The sequence below is a fragment of the Ursus americanus genome, chromosome 20 (assembly GCF_024610735.1).
Source record: "Ursus americanus isolate L20-20 chromosome 20, mUrsAme1.1.p, whole genome shotgun sequence".
Lineage (NCBI taxonomy): Eukaryota > Metazoa > Chordata > Mammalia > Carnivora > Ursidae > Ursus > Ursus americanus.
In genome coordinates, this window is record NC_142146.1 from 7,241,472 (window position 1) to 7,265,799 (window position 24,328).

Here is a 24,328-nt window from a genome sequence, read left to right on the forward strand (position 1 = left end):
CGATCTCATCCTTAGGGTGTCACCTCTCACTCAGTAAAATTCCAAAAGGGCGTGGCTCCCAGGCTGGGCTGTTGTTTTCTATGACCTGAATTTTTATTCCCAATTGTCTGCTGTGGCCCAAGAAACTTGATTTGGGCTGAATTTTGCTTTTCTCAGTGCTGTTCAGGGAGGTCTTTGGAAGGAGAAAGTACAGTCTCCAGCTGACTTGATGCCTCCAAGACCTCATATTTTCCTTTTTCTGGCTGGTAATCACACCCGAGGGCCTTCCTCAGACCACCAGTCTCCAATGGCCTGTGTCGTAACAATATCTACACACTGGGCTGGCTAGAGCTACACCATAGTCCATTTCTATAGGGGAAGCAGCAAAAAGAATTCTACAAGCAAACTCCCATCTTCTTTTTTCTAGAAAAACAGCACATCTGTCCCATTTCTGCATCTTCATGCTTTGGTTTGGATGGATCTCAGATTGGTGTGGAGACACTGGGAACATTTGAACCATCTGAAAGTGCCTGGCCCTGCAGACTCTGACCCCTGGTTAATCAGCTGCTTATCTGTGGGGCCAGTGGACACCTCCACTAAGCATTATTATACAGGCCAAAGGAGGCAAAGAGCCCGTGGATTCCTTAAAAAGCACTCTTTAAATGAGGTTGACCTCTTGATAAGACAACCACCATGTACAACATATAATTAAATAGCAAGCAAGTAAAGCAACTTAAAAGAAAATGTTTCAAAAAAATACACAGTTTTCCCTCATATTCAGGAACAACAACATATTTGGAAAAGTACTGGGGCCTTTTACACAAAATAATGATAAGGGAATACTATGAATTATTTTATGCCAATAAAGAACACAACTTAATAAAATGGATGGATTTCATGAAAGATACGTATTACCAAAGTTCCCTCAGGAAGAAATAACCTGAGTTGCTCCACTGTGCTCTTTATCTGCGGTTTGGGTACATCAGACGGAGGAATAACTTTCCATAAATATTGAAGACACGGTCATTACACGATTGATCGTGTGTACTGGTAAAAATTCTCAGAAATTGCTTATGTTGAAATACGCATCCTTTGTAAGCAAAAGTAATGCCTTGGATCCATTCTAAGGAGGATGCAAAGGGAATCCTAAGGAGGATGTGTGGGAGTAGAGACTGTGTGGGTGAAACTCTGTGTATGTTAGAACCAAAAGGCCAGTAACCCAACACCCTCAATTTTTAGATACAAACATAGACAAGAGAGGATATGCAATGGGCCCAAGGCCACACAGCCAATTAGCAACAACAAAAACAATCAATGGCCTCAGAAAAATTTAGGGGTGTCATTTGTAACCGTGGAACAAAGCAAAGCTCATGGGACCAACGAGAGGAAACAGAGCAGGATGCCAACTCATCAACAGGACCTAAGCAAAGCAGCCTCAGTTTAGCTCTGCCCTAATTGTTAAGGCAGCCAGCATCCCAACTGGGCAAAATAAAGTCACACAGTGTTCCTGCAGCTGGCAATAAACAAGTGAGCTTTTCCCTGATATTCCCGTAGACAGGATGATCTAAAAACACAACTCCCCAAAGTGTATTAAGATTCTGAACAGAGTGATGTCGGGGTAAAGCAGATTAAAGTACAAACTTTTCTTCCTTTAAGGAGCTCAAACTGGGTTTGGTTTTCCTCTAACCTAAAGTAGGGAAGTCAATGTGCCAAGACCCTGGGCTGCAACAGGCACCATAAAGCTCTGGCAGTGGGCCCAGTACCCACTCTGAGAGCCAGAACCAAGAGGGACCTTGCCTTCATCCCTGCTGGCAGAGTACCCAGTGGTCCTCGCTGCCATGGGGGCCTGCATGGCCACCACCGGTCTGGCCTCCCAAGATGGCCACGAAGACTGTAACAAGATGACAGGCATAAGGTCACCTGCATATGTAAACACTCAGTACCTCATGGTTAAATCACACTGACAACAGTGGCACCAAGGCAAGCCAGCTCCTCTGCTAAGAAGCCAACCTCGGGGGCGCCTGGGTGGCTCAGTCAGTTGGGCATCTGACTCTTGACTTTGGCTCAGGTCATGATTTCGGGGTCATGGGGGCTCCGCGCTCAGCAGGGAGTCTGCCTGAGATTCTCTTCCTCTGCTCCTCTCACGCTCCTGTGAGTGCACAGGCACACACTCTGTCACTCTCTCTCTAAAATAAATAAATAAATCTTAAAATAGAAAAAAAAGAAAGAAACCAAACCCAGTGGGCAGAAATGTGTACAGTTCCTTCAAAGAGCCCAACTGTTGCATGTAGGTCTTTTGAGAGCATTACTTTTATCAAAGATTGGTGCCTTCAGAACCTTGATAGGAGTAAACCTTGGCAGTTTCTGCAGTTAAGCTTCTTCAGGATCCCTTGCAATGCACTCTTTTGACATTTGCCAAAAATATATCATTGGCAAGGATGATGTCTACTAAATAAATGGACCTTGCTTGGCAAGATTCCAAGCACACAGACCTAATGCCAGGCAGGTGGTAGGCTGGCAATAAACAGGTGTTGCATGAAAGAACCCAACAGATCCATAATCATGTTAATGACAACAACCTATCAGTTGTGTCCACAATTATCAGGAAGTTACACAATGACCAAAGCAATCCTACACCTTCCATCTGTTTCTGCCCCCAAATCTATCTAAAGCTACTCAGTCATCCACATTCTATAGGGCCAGCACAGTCATGGACGCAGAGGCCCAACACGATCCCCCTACCAGGAGGTGGACCCCACCTACCAGTTCTTACAAACGTTGGCTGTAAAAGGGCCACCACTACTCTAGTTTTCAGAATTACCTTCTGTTGACTGGGACCTCCACCCAGGAGGTTACACACCCTCATCCACCTTCGAAAGTGCAGCCCATAGTCAGTGACTGATGGGGACAGGGAAGGGTACCAAAGACCAGTCCCTCACCTAGGGGGGCCCAGCTCTGTGTGCAGTGCATGCTCCAGAACTCCCATGGTTTTGAGCTGAGGTTGTCTCCAGCGGAGACCACATCCTTGTTTAGCTGTGTCCCCTGCTCCCCTTGTCCTCCCTAACTCCCTTCTCTTGACAGCTCTCCCCTCAAAATCATATACACAAGGATCCCAAGCTCAGGCTCTGCTTCTAGGGAACATGAACCCACACCATTGCCTAAAATTATGAAAGGCCTTTAAATCTCAAAATAAGAATGAGCACTGAGTGTTTTGTAACATGTTTTTTCCAAATTCATTCGTAGAAGCCAACCCATCTTTCATGTTTCATTAAAAACAAAAGGTAATTAATTACCCAGAGATGCTTAGAGTGTCTTCAAAGTATTGCTGTCACACACACCATCCTTCTTACCTTTGATGTGGTCTGCAATCGATCATCTAATATCATTTCTCCAAGAGGCCTTCCATGAAGACCCTCAACCGTTCCATCCCCCTCACTCACCAACCCTGTGGCTGCTTCCCTCCCAGCTTACCACTACTGGTGTTACAATATTTACCTGATGCTCTAACCCCTGTCTCCCAGCCCTCCAGCTCTGTACTGGCTAATACAATAGCCACCGGCTACATGGGGCTGTTTGCAATTTCAATTTAAACTTAATAAAATTACTGTGCCTAGGGTGGGTGGCCTGGGAGACCCTCAGTAAATAAATGTGAGTGAATGAAAGAACAGTGTGTGGTGATCATCAGTGATTTCCCAATATCTAATTTGTAACTTTTACACTAAAAACTGGTATTTTCAAGGGTGGGGAAAGAACTGTAAGAACCTTTAAGAAAGAATTCCTTAAAAAGCACAAAGGATATGACTGTTACTGGTTGAATTTTGAGCGGATGGTAGTTAATTGCAGGTTAAGAAAGCACAATGCCAGCCTCCAGATCGAGGCAGCCGGCTAGCCAGAAACTGCTGAGAATTTTTGACCGTTATTCAAGGCAGCACAGAGAATGTATTTCCCTCTTTTTTTCCCCCTGGGATGGGCAGGTATTTAAAACTCCACTCCCTCCTCCCGATAGAATAAAAACCCATCGTGTATGTTTTTTTCTTTGTTAAAATCCTCACTTAAGACTACTTAAAAGCCCACACATCCTGTTTATGACCAAGCAAACATGCGGGTCGGGGGGGGGGCAAGATAAAGAGAGATATCACTCTGTCTCCCTACCCATCTCCTCTCCACCTCTCCACCAACACTCCACTTTCCTTTCTAAGAAAACAGCTTCACAAAGACACCTACTTTGTACTCATGATGCAGAAAGCAAGCTAAAAAAGAGAACCAGGCAGCCTCTGCTGTCTTTGCTTTGTAATATAGACAAAGCAACTGGGAAAAAAAGCAAATAACTAACAAATGTTCCTGGGAACATGGGAACCCCGGGGGTCTTTCAACTGGTTCTCAGATTTTTTTCATTTGTTCTTTATTTCTCCTTAATGTGAGTGTGGACTCCTGTTTCCCTTTTACACCATGGGACATGTCTGGAAAATACCATCTTGAAAACCAATAAGACATCTTCAGCTATGCCATTCTTGTAGAAAATGATCAACTCCTTTGAATTCTAAATTAATACTAATGGATTTAAAGAGAAAGCACTCCAAGGTTCAAAAGCCAGCACACAGCAGACTTAAAATTTTACTCAGGAGCTTCCTTTAAATTACATTCCTGGGAAGGTCTGCAACCCTTGGTCATCAGTTGACTCCAAGTTCCAAAAAGGAAAAGGAGCTTCAATCTAATGCACTCAATTGCTTTCTGTCTCCTTTTCCTTCTTAAATTAATATGGCCAATGTTTTTGGTTTTCTTGACTCAAACACAAGGTGAGCCCCTGACCAGGGCTGTGGTGTCCTTTTATTTTGCTCTACATTAACAGCTGACATCCTAGGCCTGTCTTTAGCCTCACTGAAGGTCACTGACATCATCTTTGTATCCAGACTCACAATATAAACATGCTACTACTAACAAGTATCAATCATCTAAGGGAAGACTATGATGTTGGGGCTAGTGATGCCTAGTGCCAGTCAGAGACATGGACAAGCAAATTTAAATGATTTTACATTCCAGAATGTGAAGTCTTAGTCAATTAAACATATCAGTTCTTCCCAGGGCACCTAGGTGGCTCAGTTGGTTAAGTGTCCAACTCACGATTTCGGCTCAGATCATGATCTCAGGGTAGTGAGATCGAGTCCCACATCGGGCTCCATGCTGGGCATGAAGCCTGCTTGGGATTCTCCCTCTCCCTACTCTCCCCACCCCATTTGCATGTTCCCTCCCTCTCTCTCTCAAAAAAAAAAAAAAAAACACACAACAACAACAACAACAGTTCTTCCCAACTGTAATTTGTAGGTTTGATGCCATTTAAGTACTGATGCAATTTTTGAGGGAGGACAGGAGAGAGATGAGAACGAGTAATGAAGATAGTAAAATATATTATGGAGCTCCAATTGCAAGATCTTGGTACTTACACAAGAATAGCTGGATTTTAGGAAAAAAGAAAATTGTAGCCCCAAAATAGATACCACTTCTCATGAGAATTTAATGTATAAGATCATTACAAACTAATCAGGAAGGTAAGAATCATTTTTATTCAATATTAAAACAATTGGTTAATAACTGGAAGTAAAATGAATTTGTATTCCAGATGACTTAAAAGCCACAGAAACACACAAATAATTTGTACTTTAATATTAATCAAACCACCGAAGGGAGAACGAGTTTGGACACTGGAAGCATTAAAGGAGGTCACAGGTGTAAGATCCCGAGCTTTCAGGCATCAGTACAGGATGGGAAAATGGAGGATGGACTGACTTCGGGTGTTGGCACCCCACAGGGACAGTGTTGGTGCCACATGGTAGGTAGGTAGGGGACACAACTGATACATGCCAAGCTCAGTAGCTACCATAAGAGTTCTTGCCTATATGAATTCCATGTGGACTGAGCAGCCCTCCTCCATCTCCGACCCTCCAAGGGGAATGGGACACACAGCACTTCCACCCATAGTCCAGCGGCTCCAGGCAACCCAAAAGGGTCTTGGGTTGGACCCTCCCAAAAGCAGAGCTTGGGGTGAGGATTTGAGTTGAGTTGGGAGGTGATCCCGGGAAGTGCTGGAGGAGGGTGAAGCAATGAGGATCTACAGCAGCATGGGCGAGCTGGTCGCTGCTATGGACAACCTGGGCTTAGCTCAGAGAGGAACCTTCTTGGAGAATGGGTAAAACATGCCCAAGGGTTGTCTCACCAGAGGGACAAGGTAACTATGATATTTATCCACCCATTCCCCTCCATGAGGGGTTGAGGGCGGCTTCCAGGGGCATTAACTCCCCAGCACTCCTGGCTTTCTTCAAGAATGGCCGAGCCATTCCCCTACAGCCAGAAAAAGCCCTCAAATAGGGTTGCAGTGGACTGCAGGGGAACCATAAGAACAGGAGGTAAGGCCAGGGCTGATAGTTAGCTTCTGCTAAAGAAGGGGAGCACATGGACATTAGGGGAGCACAAACTGTCTGCCACAGACGGAGAGACCCAAGGATTCTGGTTACACCGATCTAAAATCAACACAGCATCTGAACTAGATTGAACAACCAGCTCCACCCAACACATTCCCCGAAGAGACATTCCAAAAACCAGGCCACTGTGGCCAAGACAGCTACTCTTCTGAACAGCCCTGAGGCCTAACGGTGGCTCTCAAATGTGCCCTGGACTAGTTCATGGGTGTGGAACCAGCCCTTAGGAGCAATGCTCCACTAGTCTGGGGGGATTCCAAGATGAAAAGACACAGTGCCTGTCCTCCCATAGCGTGCGGTCTCTGGGGGTGACCGGTCAGCACTTGCTTACTGACCATTTGTCCCAAGTTCCAAAGAGATGCGGTTGGGCTGTGGGTCCCCTGGAGGACGTCAGAAGCTCGGCCTCGAAGGTGATGGCTGTGCCGAGGCCAAGAGATGAGTAGCAGTTGGTGGTGAGTGGGAGCACGCAGAATGGAAGCCGTTTCTGGTGGCTTGCTCCTGGGGTGGCCATCGGGGTAGGTTAGGTTAATAATTCATGCAAACAGGAAACACCAGGTTACACTTTAAATTATTTCGTGCTGATAACTTTAATTAATACAAGATCTCACTCTGGCCACCACAGAGATGTGCTTTCAGCTTGCAACATTTTATTTGTGTGTCTGTCCGGGTGCCCTCAAGTTCTCTGCCCTCAGCTTCCCCAGAGGGCAGAGTGTCCAGATTCCTTGTTACGTAATTACCTGGAGATCATTGAACCTGTGCCATGGCTGTTCTCTCCTCGGAGAATTTTGAGTATCTCTGTCCAAAAACACCAGACTTGGTGCTCTTCAACACTGAAGGCAGATAACGAATCTCACTTTATACGGTATGACAGCTTCTCTCTCAGAATCATCCGTGATTTTCTCAAATATTTTTCACTTTCTCGAAACATGGAGAAGACACAAAGTATGTGCCTAATTAGGCCACAGAGAACCTGCTCCGGTGGGTCCAGAGCAGCAGGCACAACACACAGGCTAACAAAGCCAATCATATCATCCAAATGAGCAATGAAAAGTCCTGGAGAGGAAAACACAGACACTGCAAGACGCTGCAGTTCCTCAGAAATCAGTTTGGGAAACCTCAAGTCAGTCAGGAAAGACGGGATGACGAATGTGGGTAGCCCAGCTCTGGCCTGGAGCTCTTCTGTGCTTCCCGTGGACTTGGGTGGGCCTCCCTGGTCAGTGGCACCGTCAGCCACTCCAACCCCATGGCGATGGGCCATCTCTGACTCCTCATCCCTCCCCTTACCTCCCACAGCCAATCTCTGAGTCCTACGGATTCCACCTCCCAAATCTCTCTCAAATCTGGCACCTCCTCTCCGTTCCCTTAACTACTTACTGCCTCGGTGCCTACCCTCGGCACATGGGACCTGAACCCCCTGTCTCTGGCCTTCCTCCCTATCCCACGCCTGGGCAAGCGATGTCTCTGAGCCATACAGCTGGTCACCTGTCTTCTTCATGAAACACTCCAGGGGTTTTTCCACCTGCTTCTCAAATTCCCGAGGATCCTCAGCACGTTCTAGAGGATTTGCAAGTTCTCTCAAATTATGTTTGTTTACCTGGGTGCGTCCATTTCCATGATAATCTTTTTAAAGACGATCCATAGAAAATCAACAGAAACATATTCTGGATCATGTGACAACCATGCGATGGCCAAGTTCTGCCACATCGTTTCACGGAGTATATTCATGCATTTATGATACACTTGGAGACCAGAAATATTTTAACTGGCATGGGCCAATAAAGTAACAAATCAGACTTAACATAGAGAACTAATGAGAAGTGAGCCATCAGGCAACCCAGGTGACACGCACATAGCACACCAAATTCACAAGACCTGAACAGTTGTTTTTAGAATCAGAAACAGTGATTTCATTGTAGTGAAAATAACTTCATCCATCACACTAAATTCATCCAGGTAATTTAAATTTCTTGACTTGTAGCCATGTTGATATTTTACATATATATTTGTTTTGGTTTTATAGTCATAGGCAAGCCCCAAGCATAGAGCATAGACCTATTTCATGCTACTACATCTCTGAACGCATTATAATAAAAATAATTTAAGCCGCCACTAGGAATCTACAACATTTTGTTTCTTTTAAAAGCATTCACATGTTACTCCCATTTGAGAAGCTCTGCCTTTCAGGATGAGGCTTAAGGTCCATAACAAGGCCTATGTGGGAGAGACAGTGGTGTTCTTTGAACTTTCCATCCACACACGCCACCCCCCACCCTTTCCCAGCCCCCTCACAGTGAGGTCTGACCAACGGGCTGTGGTCACAAGCAGCAAGGCATCAGTTCCAGAGCGAAGCACAGAGGAGTCAAAGAGCAATTCTCCCATGATCTCCTACACTGGTGACTACAGACGCCACATTTTTCCAAATGGTGTGTCTGCAAGGTGGGCAAAGCTCTGCCAACTTGGCCCTCTGCTGGCCTGGAGGGACACAGAGTGTGAGTGACGGGTAACCTTGGTTGGGTTCAGCTATGAGGATGGCTTAGTTGATTTGTTACTGCAGCAGAGCTGAGCCCATTCTGACTAACACATTCTCGGGAATGGAGCTCAGTCTCCCTGCTTAAGCCCTTCTCATCGTTCTCATGCTCCAAACAGCTTAGTTCATTGACCTGAACATACCAAGTTGTCTCATGACATCCTACCTTTGCATATGCTGTTCCTTAATCCTAGAATGCCAGCCCCCTTACTGTTCTGCTCTCCTCCCCCAGCCCACCACTGTGATACATCCTTCAAAACCCAGGTCAGATATAACTACCAGCGGGAAGTCTTCCTCCTTCTTCCTCCCATCTGATCCCCATCACCATTACCCATAGACTGTACAGAATGCTTGTCTTACCATGTAAAAATCACACGTTCACATGCCTGTCCCCACCCTACCCCCAACCACACTGTGACAAGGTCAGCGGCTTCCTCATCTAGACAAGCATGCGGGGATAGTAGGCACCATTTGGCCATTTGTCCAGGAAGAGCTTCCTCCAGAGGGCTGGTCTCAGGCACTTGAGGGAAGTTAGATCCATCACCCCTGCAGGGAACAAGTCTGACCTGTCTCTTCCCCAGCAACAGACCAGATCTGCTCAGGAGGCCCAACCCTCCCCCATTACCTCCTCAAGCACAGTGCTCCTCAGTCCTAAGAGGGGCCTAGGGCCTAGTACTCGAAGTGTGGTCTCCAAACAAGTAACACTTACAGAACGTAGGGGCTGGTGAGAAAAACAGAATCTCAGGGCCCACCCTAACCTTCTGGATCAGAATCTGCATTTTAGCAAGATCCCTAGATGAGTCATATGCCTAAGAATATTTGAGAAGCACTGGCCCAAGGCACCCAAATAGAATCTCTTCAGCCTAAAAAGTAACTTTAATATAATACTTTCCATTTGCAATAATATCTGTTAAGCACCTTACATCACTAAATCCCCAGAATAATTTGATCATGCCCATTTTAGCAATGAGGTAACGGAGGCTCAGAGTAGTTGCGTACCCTGCTGAGGACCACACAGCTTTGGAGTGATTTGGTGGCAGTCCCGATGAACTCAAGAGCTCTAACCCCCATAACTACACACTACAAGGCACCCTGCCATTTGCCAAGTTCTGTAAATGCTTAGCCTTCCAGACCAACCCAAGCATCTCTGAAGACCTTCCTGTCCCCTCGTACAACCACTGAACTGATTCTCTCTATCCCATCACTTACTGCCTACACCACAAAGCCTCCATACACACCACCGTCCCTGAAAGACTGCCCGTTGTCCCTGGGTACTGATTTTATGGACTTGCTCAGTAATTGTCTGATGGGTCAATGAAAATATTTCCCCTTTGATCATCAAACAACCTCTGAGGTCGGCTCGACAACTATTATTAAATAAAGAAAGTTGAAGCCACTGACATTCCCAGGGACGTTTAGTGACTGGTCTCCAGGTCACCAGGAAGCCGCAGCATCTGGGGATGGAACTCCACTCCCTGATCACCAGTACGAATGTCTTCTACCCCACTTTTTCACTCTCCCTGCATTTCCCTCTACTGACCTACATTACCAGGCAGTTAACAAAACATCCTTTCCAAAGAACTGCCCCACATATGCATCTTCAAAAGGGGCTCTGCTTCACCACCAGAAGGGCCAAATTTAGACTTTAGCGGGAGGCCACCAAAGGAAAAGGTGGGGAAACCGTGGGTACCACAGACAATGAACCTAGCGCTGAAGTTTGACGGTCCGGCATTTCTCTCTCCAAGCTTTGCCCACAGCCTGGCCACCATAAACTAAGACTTCATCTCTGTTATTCTGAGGGCTTCGTGGGGTTCTCATGTGGAGACTCTCCCTTCCCACACTTTTTTAGCTCACCATCAAAGAACACAACTCAAAGACCTTTTTAACCTAAATGAAGTGAGTTACAGAGCATCTTTCAGCCATCGTTTTCTCTTCTCCTTTCTTCTCCAGTGAAGCATTCTATCCACCCCCAAAGCAATTCAAATATTAAGTTGAAATGCTTTTCCGAAGTTGGGCTGCCAGGCAACCCCAACACGCCTTTCCTTTTTTATTTCCCGCAGCCCTTGCTTCTTGCTCCCTTGCCCCGTAAGGAAAAGCCCAGTACTTGGCAACCTCTTCCTCTAGATGCCTTATTGGTTGTGATGGTGTTTGTCAGCTCAGCACCAGCCCACCAGACCACCTCTCCAGGCAGTAACCCAGACTGACCTCACAGTGCCTAACACAGTCACTGAAGCACAGGACCATCTAATGCCAAGACGCTTCGTAAAACCCAGAGATGGCAGGAGGACCAGCTTCCATTTGACCACTGTCGTCTTAGACAAAACACGGAGTAAAGGAAGGAAATGGAATCCACGGGGAGGAGTGAGGTGAAGAGATGACTAACACTGGAGATGAATAACAACTGAGTTCCCTCCACAACCTCTCCTCACCCCCCCACCCCCAACTCCCAGCAGGCGGATCCTCGAGAAGGTGTCCCCAGCCGCCTCTGCCCAGCCCTGGCGCAGTCTTCTCTCCACCTCCCAACACCTCGCCCCCAGAGCCAGACGTAGAAGGCAGTGTAAATGCGGTCTTAGATTTGAAATTAAGTGATGGGAGATTTCACGAACTCATTTTTTTTTCCTGTTAATTCCCAAAAGCTTTGCGGGTGGTCTTCATCCTGATGGTCTTTAGTTCTTCTGTGTGTTTCCTTACCTAGTTCTAAGGAATTTCCTTTCTTTTAGCTCGGGTTCAAATCCCAGCTCTACCACTACCAACACATATGACCTCGGTCGGGCAAGTCAAGGGTTCTGAGAAAAGAGGGTAATTCCACCTTCCTTACAGGTTGCGAAAAGGATGGAGGGTGGTCAACTACAGCAAAGCACTTGACACACTGAGATGCTCAATAAACGTCAGGTGCCTGTGGGGCGCCTGCACTCTTCCACAGCCCCACCGCACCTCGAAGGACACCCACGCGTTTCCCGGGAAGGCCCCTCTAGCTGGCAACGGAGAGGAAACCAGTTGCGGACAGCATTATGCCCCTATCCCTGAGCAAGCGAGTTCCAGCGGGTGTAGACGCGCGCGCGCGCGCGCACACACACACACACACACACACACACACACATACACACACACACACACACACACACACAGCGCTTGGGGCACCCCCGCGGGGCTGGCACGGCGGCCCCACCCCGCACGGAGCGGGGTCTCTGCATCCCCGACCAGCTGGGGCCCGGGCGCGCGGCACTTACCCGGGGCGGGCGGCGCAGGCCGGGCCGGGGGCGGCGGCGGGTGCGGAGTGGGCGCGGCGGCGGGCATGGCGGGGTGGCGGGCTCCGGTGCCCGGGGCGCGGCGGTGGCAGCGCGGGCTCGCTGCTCGACGGCCGAGCTGGAGCGGGGAGGCGGGGCGCGACCGAGTAGCCACCCGCCCGCGCCCGCCTTCTCTCCGCTCCCTCCCGCCGCCCGCCCCGCGCCGCGCCCTGCGACAGCCACCGGGAACGTCTCCGGGGGCGCCGGGCTTAGCAACCGCGCGGCGCCGCAGCTTCGCTCGCCGCGCTGGCCCAGCGTGCGCGCAGCTCTGGGCCCTGGAGGCGGGGCGGGGCGGGGCGGGAGGGGAACCGGCGCCCACACCCCTACTCCGCCAGCTAGTGCCGAGAGGTGGCCCTCGGGGACCCCTGGGCGGTCCCGCCCTCCCCTCCCCGCCCGGTCCAGCTTCCCGCACTCTTTCCCCGCCCTGCGCGCCCTGGAGCCAAGCGGGATCCGGCTTTGAACGTGAGCCTCGCCCACGTTCTCTGTAGGTGGCAAACCAAAGACAGCCTCTGGAACCCCACAGCCCTTGCTCCTCCTGGCAGTTCCGAGTCCACACTTCCCGCACCACTTCCTCCATCCCACCCCATTCCCACTACTCTAGCACGCTGAGCCCAGGTCCCGCAGCCACCTACATACTGTGGCCCCCTAGATTCAGAGACCTGCTCACACTCTGACCACACCCACACCCGTGGCGTCTAAGACATGGGCTACAAAACAGCCCTCAGCCTCCTGTCTTCCTGGTACCATCTAAAGGCTGCTCAGTGCCCCCTTGCATTGTCGTACCCCTTCCAAGTACCATCCGCCCAACCCTCATATTTGCAAATATCTGCGGTCATGGTCCCAGGCCCAGGGGACCCATATCCTCAAGCACGGGCTCCCAGGCCCCTCCTGGGAGAGATGGTGAATGCAGGGGACAACCATACACACACCTCTCTAAGTGGCCACTGACAAGATTACAGAAGTGGTCTTGATTTTGCCTTGATCCATCAGGTCGAAGAGCAGCCTTGCCCAATGTTGATGTTGTGTGAAATTGTTGGGGTTCAACAAAACACCCAGGCTGAGCTGAGAGTACCATGCCGGGTCCCAGATGTCAGCATTTGTCTTTCTTTCTCACACAGAACAAGTCTAAAAGAAAGCTGTTTCTGCCTCTCAAGGATGAGTTTAGGACCAAATATCGTTCCAGGCTTCTAAATGCCCACCTTCAACAGATTGCCTTTTCTCCTCAGACTCAGGCTGTTGCCTCAGGGTCACAGAAGGGCTGTGACAACCTCATGAAGCCATTGTGTGAAAAAGAAACTTCTGCTTCTAGCTGGCATGATGACCAGACGACCCAAAGTGATCATAGTCAGCAATCCAGTTCACCAACAGTGACCAAAATGACAAGTAACCTGCCTCCAAGTCACTCACCCTCTAGTGAGAGGACACAGTTAATGAAATAAGCAAGTATGGTTATATGTGATATGGAGAAAAAGGAAGGAAGGAAAGGGGTACGTGGTTATTTTAAGTTGGGTAGTCAGGAAAGGCCTCACTGACAAGGTGACATTTAAGCAAAAGCCTGAAGGAAGAGCCTATTTGGAATTTTTGCTTGGAGGTAAGTGCCCTTCAGCTACTTAAATACTTTCTTTTTAGAAGCCTTTAACAGCCACTCCTCCTAGCCCCATCATTTATATTTTAGGAGTAAATAAAACTGAAACTGAGTTTGAGAAAAACATTTAACTTGTGGAAGAGAACTCAGATGACTTATATTTTCCTTCTTGCAAAAGCAACAGTCCAGCAGTGTTTAATTACTGGTTAGATAATCATATATATGTTAATTAGATATACAAAGAACACCTTCCTGAAGTCATCAGATTACCTCGCAACAGTGAGAGGTAAATATGATGCATCTTGTTGAACGCTGTGGAAGACATCACTAGTTGCCTAAATGCTTCTTCCCTCTTTCTGACCTAGAAACAGACCCCAGTGTTTAGTTGAGCACCCTGCAGCCTGGAATAAAGAATACATTTCCTGGGCTCCGTTGCAATCAGGAATAGTCACGTGGAAATTTTCTAGCTGATGAAATAGAATAAGATGGGTTGTGTGGGAGTTTCAAATAGGCTCCTTAAAGACGGATGTAGTTAACAGGTATGTTCCTTTGTCCCTCTCAACCTCCTTCTTTTGTCCAGGATTTCACACATAATGTCTGTGGTTGGTTCAATTATTATTTTCAACTCTTCACCCCATCCCTTAATAGAATTAGACAACCCACCCTTTATGGTACATGGACTGTACTTCCCAAACTTCGATTTTAGACTTGACCATTTTCCTGACTTTGGCCCATGAGATGTTATCAGACATAATAGGAATAGAGGCTTGGAATGTACTCCTGTGATTTGCTTTAACCCTTGTATGTCCTGCCAACAACCCCAGTAGTTGCTGGTCCAAGCAATATGTCAAGAAACATGTAGCAGACCTAAACTTGGACCTGCTACTGAATCCAGCCAATCTGCAGACTAAAGCAGGGCTACCCCACCAGACTTGCAGACCTAGGAGTGAGACAAAAAAATGCCCATTATTGTAAGCTACTGAGTTTGGGGCTGGTTTGTTTCTCAACATTATGGCAAAAGCTAGCAAACGTGATGGTTGATGATGGCTGGAGCTTCAGCAGCCATATTGGGTCATGTGGTCAGTCACCTTGAAGATGGAAGCCAAGTCCTAAGAATTGCAGAGCAGAAGAAATAGAACCCTGAGTCTCTTACAACATCATGCAGCTACCATATGGTGGTATGTATCAACTATCGACTTTGGACTTTCCTTTTAAGAGAGATTGAATCCTCTTATGTTTAAGTTACCATAGTTAGAGTCCATTGTTATTAGCTCCTAAATGATGATTTGTATCATTTCATTCAAAAAGGAAATCACTTTATTTTTATATTAAGAGAAACATTGATCACATGCATTTGTAATCATTTATGTCAAATAGAAGACAGAAAAGAACCATCATGCTTAGAGTGAACCACTTAACTAGCAACTCACTGAGCATAGCTGAAGAGAATGGAATAATACTGTTGGTCTAGTCGAGGCGTCAGAGCTATTCTGGTTGCAAGTGATCAAAATTCACTTAGGTAGCTCAAGGTGGCAGGGATCACAGGATAGTTGAAGGATATCTGAAGAAATCTCACAAACATCCAAAAGCAGATTGGCTACCACTTCGTGACCCGACTCTCAAATGTCCCCTGCAATTGATGCATCTGAGACTCCAGTTTCTCCAGTAGGGAATATACTCAGCCCAACTTATTTATTCTGACCAGGCCACTTATATCACTGGCAAGCCATTGGATCAGCTGCTTTTGGGTAGGTGTCCATCCCTAGTCCAAATAGCCATGGCTCTGTGGGAAAGCACAGAGCACTTCCTCTGTAAAGGAAGTGGATTGGAAGAAAAGGCTGGGGAGTGGGGCAATGAGAATGTCTCAGAGGCTGTGCCTAGGATATTCTAAGCCTAGAGGGGAAATTGCTAATGGCAAGGAAATTGACTGACATATCCAGGACACCAGGTAGGCTTTGTTGAAGAAAGAGCTAGAAAATTTCCAGGACGTCAAGCCCAGCTGGAATACCACTGCCAGAGAAACTTGCAGGAAAGACCTAGATAAAGGGATAATGAAGCCTCTAAGAGAAATTGCTCTACTTCCCAGCATTGCCCAGGATGACTCCAGATTGAGATCGAGGAAAAGAAGAAAAATTCAGCATCTTAACACAGACCACTCTTCAAACAAATCTGCAATGTGCCTTCCCCAGTGACACTTTACATGTCTCCCTACCATACAAATAGGGCGTTTCTCGGCAACCCCCCAACCCCAGCTGTCACCATGTCTCTCCTTCCCTCCCCAGGTCAACCTCCTGAGAGATTACTGCACATTCCCCATCTCCACTCCCTCCCTTCTGCCCAGCTCCTCAGACCTGCTGGGATGAGACTTGTTTCCTATCTTTCTGCATTGCTGCTTTAACTGCACTGCTAACGATCTTATCTGCCAGACTCAGTGAGCACAATACAGTCCTTGCTTTAGTTCATCACACTGCAGCATGTGATCAGTCTTGAAATTCTCTCTTCACCTGGCTTCTATGGTACCAAGTCGCTTTTCATTCTACCGCACCTTCTCAAAGCAAACATTTTTACTGCTTTGTGGGTGTCTCTTCCTCTGTTCAGGTCTTAAGTTGCTCTCTCTTAGGGCTTTGCTCTTGGCTTTAGTAGACTCACTGACCTGGCTGACCTTCTCCAATGCCTTAGTGACAACTTCAGACCAATTTAATCTCCCCTCTCCCAAGATCAGCTCAGTGGCCTACTAGATAGCTCCTCAGAGGCCTCTCTTAGACAGCTCTCACAGCACATCCAAAACAAAACATATCATCCTTTCCCCCAGATCTGTTCCTCCTACTGGATTCTTCGTCTCATTTAATTCAGTTGTCCAAGCCATAAACCCAGGAATGAATGTCAACTCTACATCCAGTCACTAAACCCTCTCTTGTCCCCTACTCCTCCTCCCTTCCAACCTGCCATCGCCTTGTTCACACTCTGATTACATCCCATCCAGGCCAGCCCAAGTATCTCCTCCCTTGCTCTGCTACATCTTTTCCACTTACTCCCAGATCATCAGCCTTACTGGACTCAAAGAAATCTTTCTCAATATTGTTGTATATGTTACATGATTTCTCCACTAAAAATCTGCCAATGAAAATAATAAAAATCTGTCCTGAGAGTTAAATTCTAAATCTCTTAGAATGGTCTTCAAGGCTCTTCAACCTCTGATCTTGTCTACATATCAACCCTCATCTCCTGCCATACCCCCATGGACACTCTGGGCTCCAGCTAGCGCACATTCCTTGCTTTGTCTTGACTGCCATGTTTTCCCATAGACTGCTCCATCTGCCCCTGATCAACCTTTACTCCAGCATCACCTCCCCCCAGTAAGTAAACTGCCGAGCCATGATTCAAGCCCTAACTAGTCCGCACTCACTACCAGCAGAAAGATAAGAAAGCAGGATGTTTGAAGTGACCGCAGTATGGCCAATCTGATCTCTCCCTAGTGCTGACAACTGACCCAGTCACTGGCACATTCCATTCAGCCAGTGATTCTTATCTCCCTGAAGTCAGCCCAAATGCCTCAGTCTGGCTTGAAAGACTCGTCAGGTTTGGCCTGAGTCAACACCTGTGAAAGGTTTTAAAAGGGAAGAAGTCAAAACTACAGCCTAAGATAAAATAAAGGGTTTCCTGTGGAGGTCCTTCATGCATGTAATCTCTCTTCTCACTCTAGTTCAGATAACTTTGTGTCAGCTGTGTGTAGACATGATTGAAGGAATGTATCTAAAATGTTACCACTTTTTCTGGATACAACCTCCTGCTAAAATTGCCATTTGGGCCCTCTTGATGCCCAAGAATAAGGCACTCGGTGCTGTAAAAGTAAGATCCAGATCATTGTTTCTGTACTCTAGCAATAAAATCAAACCCATTTGCAAAACTACTAATCAATTTTCAAATGTGGAATAGTAAATTGAAAGCATTCTCAACTCCTTATAGTAGATAGAGCAGTAGATTCTGGGCTAGAGTTCAAGTATCATAGGATACTATGTTACTTTGGAAACAAGCAGCTTTTCTCAAAACACTGGGCCTATCAGTAGATATAATCGCTAGAAAACTGAACTGGGCTTAAGTCTGAGAAAGCTAGACTGTTATATAAAAATATGTATAATCTCTACTGAATTACCACATTTGCCGTCAAAATGAGAAAAGATAATAAGTAAATGATATCCAGTCCTAAAATTCAGAATAAGACATGTAGGCACACAAAATTTAAAACGTACATAGGCCTATGCACATTTGCAAAATGTATACGTACGTATGGTTGATGCCTATATATTGGACACAGTGAAACTGAGAACCCTATAAAGGAATTCTTAAATTATGGGCTCAAATCCTCTTATATAAAATTTTAAAATAAATTTATCAGTGACTAGGTTGGCCTTAGATGAATTTTTCCCGTTCATCTAGATGTCAAATAGAAAGGACAGGTTACCTCAGATATGGGTGTTATCCTCAAAGATAAACAGAGAGAAAGTGGACAGACCTTTCTTGATTCTTTTTTTTTTAAGATTGTATTAATTTATTTGAGAGAGGTAGAGAGAGCACTAGCAGGTGAGGGGCAGAGGAAGAACCAGACTCCCCACTGAGCAGGGAACCTGACAGGGGCTCAATCCCAGGACCCAGGAATCATGACCTGAGCCAAAGGCAGACACTTAGCTGACTGAGCCACCCAAGCGCCCCTCCTGGTCCTTATATTTAGCTGAAGGGTTGCTGCTCTAAGGCAGGGATTTGCATATACCATACGGAACTCACCACCAAATATGGCCTATTGCCAGTGTGTGTAAATAAAGTTTTATTGGAATACAGCCATCCTGTTCCTTTACATATTGTCTATGTTGCTTTTGAAAAGTTGTGACAGAGACTGTGTATTCCACAGTGCCAAAAACACTTATTACCTCTTCTTTACAGAAAAAGTATACAGACCCCTGCTGTATTGTCACAACATTACTGTGGTCTGTCTTTGGATGGAATGGAGAAGAGCAAGCCACCAAAGTGTACTTATTTGTTGTATGTATAATTGCTATGAAAACTTTTTTTCTGGAAAAAAAATTAAAGCTCCTTATTCTCAGGTTCAAGACAGTCATTCTGATTTAATCTAATCCTTCCAGTGTCCAGCCACTCGGTAGATTTACCTCCTGTCTGAACATTCTCAAAATCCCCACCAAGGAAAGAAGTCCAATGCAAGAGGGAAGACAAGCATTTCTGAACTATCAGGAGCTTCCATGATGGGACACCTCTTGCAAACCTCGTAACTCTGTGAGATAGGATCATCTTACCATTTTTCTGAGGCTGTCCCGTTTTTAAACACTTAGCAACGCTGAGAATTGGGAAGCTTAAGAAACTTACCCAGAGTCACACAGCAGCCTCATCAGTTGCAGAGGTAAAATCGGAATCCTGGTCTGTCTGACTCCAGAGTCCATGCTTCTTCCACCATGTCTTGCTGCCTGATGAATTTATCCACTTATTCATCCAGTAAATAATTACCAGGCACTATGTTCAGTCACTATGTCACTGTGCCTGGTGATGAGGACGCAAAGATCCTCAAAAACATTGAAGAGTGATTGATCCCACAATAAGAGATATTCCAGGTAAGATTGCTGTGACCCCCCACCTCAGAATCCCCCTCAATCCACAATCTAAATTTAAAAAATTAAGAGTAAGAATATACTTGTGACAGTTCCATGATTTTATTTTTCTAAAAGATGTAGTGTTGAATAATTAGGTTGTAACCCTGAAGTCTATCCATTATGTATTGAGCGTTGGCATAATGTCAGAGAAGGAGCTCATGAAATCTGAAGCAATTTCTCAAGACAATTCAGTTTTTCTTATATCTAGTTTACATTTGAATTTCTATTAACCACCACCTCAGACATAATTTCGTTGTCCTGTTGGCATGGAACCCACCAGACTGTGATAAGTCAGACACAATCACTGTGCTGTGCTTTCTAACTTGGGTGTCATTATTCTTTCAGTATGGTCTTGGGCAATCTTTCTTGTCTGGAGCTTAAAATATTGGAAGTTTCTTCTATAATCTTGATAGAGCATCCTATATTTCCAATGGCAGTTCTGGGTACTTAAGATAATTATATTTATTTCTTTCCACTGACTCTTCCTAGCTGTATGAAGCCTTTTATAGAAGCTTAAAAGTGGTAAAGAAAATAGTATTGTAAACATTGCCACTCTAAATAATGTTTTTTTAAGTAATGTTTATAGTGTAAATAGTGAAGACTCCAGTAGAAGTTTCAAATATGATGTCTGTGCGGTGACAAGTGGTTGATGCTAGGGACTGGCATGTGATTTCACACACACACGTGGGGTTTTTTGCTATTTAGTTTAATAGCAAGTAGGAGGTTCAACAGTGAAGACATAAAATCTGACCATCACTGGATCATCAATCTACGGAACCATAATGCTCAGAAGCAATCTATCTTGAACCCCTGTTGAAAAAATGGCAGGAGGTCGTCTACACTTTTCAGTATTTTCAAACAAAGTAGAGTGAAAGAGCCACAGTTATAGGTTAGCCAGTTTCTCCAGACTCTCCCCAGAACATTACATGTCCCGCTGTGAAACTGACAAATTGTTCATTAATGGCTGGAAGAAAGAGCAAGGCTGCAGGTGTGTGACTCCATGCTCTACTCCTTACAGCGAAAACAGGAGTGAGTATCTTGTAAAATCAGCCACAGCAATCAAGACAGAATTATGCCTGGAGAGAAAGCAGAGAGGGATATTGGCAAAAGTCCCTTATCAAATAAGAATATGGGAAATCACATAAAATCAGTGGGATACAAGAGGAAAGGCAGTCTGTGCCATGTGTGGGTGTGATAGAAGTTACTTTGGCCTGGATTTGGACAAACCACTGCAAAATGTAATGCAGCTCTTGACCCAAACATGAAGGGAAAGTCCTCAATGACTCTCACGCTCCAGGAGAAGAGATTGTTTTGGCAGCTGTGCTGTAAACTGGAAAACAAGGGTTGGGGTCAGGACTGACGGAGCCACAACCACATGGGAAGCAAAAAGGAAGATTCAGGGCCAAGCCACACACAGCCTGATAACAGAGGATAGTCAGAGGTCACCAGCATGCCTGCTGGTCCTGGTATCAGTCGAAGGAGCCAGTGAAAATCATGAACATGATCAAAGAGCAGTGATTCAGTCAGTGTTTGCTTTCTCAGCACACTGTGAGAAGGAATGAGCATTAAGAACAACTCTGCTTTTCCCACAATCAAGAATGACCGCTCAAGAAGTATTACCGAGAACTACAGAGATGAGGATGAGATTGTAAAAGTGGTTTTTTTCGTGTCATTGATAACATAAATACGACCTCTTCTATGATTCCAAATGGCAAGTGTCAGTGACATATGCAGTATCTTAGGTGGAACTTATTATCTCAAAGCTAATAAATATATCACAATTGGAAATAATCAAAGATGAGATAGAATTCCAGAGGGAGGCTGAGCTGTGGCACAGATGAGTCCATCACTGAGTAGGACATTTACCCAACATTTTCTTTTCTTTATTCATCAGAGAAAAGTGATTATCGTATTATGGAGCATGTTTAAAGGCCACATTCAAATACTGCACCAGACCATGAAGAAAAATCTTTTCTGGGCCAAGCCAAACAAGAGCAGAACTGGAATGCAGGAAGGAATCTCTTCCAAGTTCAAAACATTCACCCTCCGGGGCTTGGTGTGCAATGTCACTGTCAACAGACTTTGAGTGTAGTCTTCAGCATGCGATTTCCATGTGATAATCCAATTCCAATATCCAAACAAACTAATAGAGCTATCAAACACCTGCTGGTTTCCTGAGTGCCTGCAATTGTGATTTAGTAGAAATAAGGAGTTAGGAAAGAAAACAGTTAGAGAGAAAGTGAGCCTGGCCTACTGTTCATGCTGGAGATGTAGATACCCTTGTGAGAAAAAAAAAATAGTCTTCTCCTAGGTGATCTGAAACTATTGCTGTTCATCTTGACTTTTTATGTCATGCTTTGTCATATTTGAAAATTGTGATGATTTTTTGAACCTAAAGTCGGTAAGTTGCATGATCCAAATCCCCATGAGTAGTCTAAAGTAAAAAACAGAGTAAGTTCCCAAATAAGCATGTTAAAAATAAAACTACAACCCCAACACAGCTATGTTTGCAGTATGAAAGCTGGGCAGTCACGGCTGGGTCTGGATATCCATTGTCTTTTGTAGTCCTTGAATTTGTCTTTACAGTTGCATAGAACCTTCCTGGTTTAAAATTTCAAGAATGCTGCAAGTCTTCCATGAATCTTCAGACCATCCCACTTGCAGTGAGAGTGGGTGGAGAACATGAGACCCAGGGAAATGAAACAGACTTTTCTGTGTCACTGAAAAGAGTAAGGATGAAAAAAAAATGTCCTAACTTTGTGTCGGTTCACTTTTAATAATATCATTTCTTGCAGCATTTAGCACCAAGAAAATTGGACAAAGCCCCCTCACATTATCCCTAAGTTTCAGAGAAGGTAGAATAATATAGATTTTTTTAAAGCTATTTTCAGGAAAGCATTTAAAAAGCACAATTATCTAACAAAGCAAAACTGATAATTATATAATTCCACAGCACTTGGCAGCATGATAACTTTCATTTAAAGGAATGGGTGGGATTTGTTTTATTCTTTCATGTCTACAGAACTTTGTGCCTTCGATCTCCAGAGATCTCTGGTGCAGAACAAGGTTATCACCAAGGAAATGTCTTGCAGAAACAGCCACTGTATTTCAGTCTTTAGGAAAACAGAAGTTGAAAAGTGCAAATGGTAATTAATGGTAATGAAAACAGACAAGATATGGTTTAAAGAATGTTTTTTTTTCTGAAAAACGAAAGCAAATGACACACAATTAGTGACAGAGGACTTGGTTCCCAGAAAGATAGCACCTCCTACACCTTGAACTTTAAGACGATATCACCTTGGTTCTTGGACAAAACCTCAGTTATAGCTCATCTATTATGTACTAAGTTCTGTGTTTCTAGCTTTATATGAATTGTCCTATTTACCTCTCACAACAACCTATTTGTGGAAATTGTTATTTCCTTTCCAAAAATGAATCAGACGAAGTGACTCTCTGAGACCACACAGCTAATAAGCAACAAAAACAGGATTTGAACCAAGGTCTATCTGAAACCAAAGTCTATGTTTGCTTACTATACCACACCATTGCAGGCTGGGAAATGAGTGTATTAGTTAGTTTGGCTGGGTAACAAATAACCCCAAAACTTAGTGACCTAAAATCACAATCACTTATTCAGGTCATGATTTGTGAGTTAATAGTTTAGGCTGGGTTCAGATGGGCAGTTCCTCTTGTCTTGGCTGGGCTCACTCATGCACCTGTAGCCAGCTGATAGCTTGGCTGGAGGTTATCTGGTCCAGGGCAGCCTTGGCTGGCATTCCTTATCTCTGCTCGATATGGTCTCTAGTCATACAACAGGTTAGCTCAGGCCTGTACACAAAGGAGCTGCTCAGTGTCCCAAGAAACAAGTGGAAGTGTGTGAGACCTTTTGAGACCAAGACACATCACATTCTATTGTCCACAACAAGTCTCAACACCAGCTCACATTCAAGAGAGAAAACATAGACTTCACTTCATGAATAGAGGAGCTGCAAAGCCACAATGTGCACCACCTCTGTGATTTTGTTCCCAGAAATACACAGCCTTTCTCTAACCATGAGAAAGCATCAGAGGAACACAAATTGAAGAATATTCTTCAAAATACCTGACCGGTGCTCTTCAGAAGTGTCCAGGTCATGTAAGATAAGGAAAGACTGAGGAACCATTATAGTCCGGCAGAGCAAATCAAGGAGACATGACAACTAAAAGCGACATAGGTTTGTGAATTGGATCCTGAAACAGAAGAAGGACTTTGGTGGAAAACCGGTGAAATCCAAATAAACTTATAGTTCCATTAAAAAGTAAAGTGTGCTGTTTGGATGATAAGTTATAAAGGTACTCTACTCATTCCTGACCTTAAAGAGAATGCTTTCCTTATTGTATCATTAACTATGATATTTTCTGTAGTTTTAACTGATGGCATTTATTAGGTTAAAGAAGTCTATTCCTAGTTTACTAAGAGCTTTTCATAATAAAAGTATGTTGAATTTTAGTAATTTTTTTCTGTGTCTACTAGAACAATCGTATGGTTTTTATTATTTCATATGTTAATTTACATAATTTCCTAGAATTATGACAATCCTTTTTTAAGACAATTTTGTATTCTTAGAGTAACCCAACTAAATAATAATATACTGATTTTTTTTCATACATTGCAGAATTTGGTTTGATAATATTTTCTTTAGGATGTTTGCATTGATATTTATGAATAAGGTTGATCTATAATTTATCTTCCCTCCTTCTTTCCTTGTAAGAGTTTGTTAGCAAGGTTGTGCTAGACTGCCTCTTAAAATGAACAGAAGTATTCCATTTTCTTATGTTGT

The 24,328-nt window shown here is 44.9% G+C and overlaps 1 protein-coding gene across 2 annotated transcripts in view; it reads right to left on the reverse strand.

The window, feature by feature from the left end:
* DCLK3 (doublecortin like kinase 3) overlaps nucleotides 1-12,474 on the reverse strand; it is a 46,818-nt gene extending 34,344 nt beyond the window's left edge. Inside the window, exon 1 of one of the 2 annotated variants that reach the window (XM_045798276.2) lies at nucleotides 12,210-12,473. In XM_045798276.2, the coding sequence (XP_045654232.2) occupies nucleotides 12,210-12,276 (67 nt within the window). In that variant the 5' untranslated portion in view covers nucleotides 12,277-12,473. Of the gene's footprint in view, nucleotides 1-12,209 lie in introns of both variants that reach the window. The other variant, XM_087870079.1, reaches the window with a different exon arrangement.
* Between the last annotated feature and the right edge of the window lie 11,854 nt (nucleotides 12,475-24,328).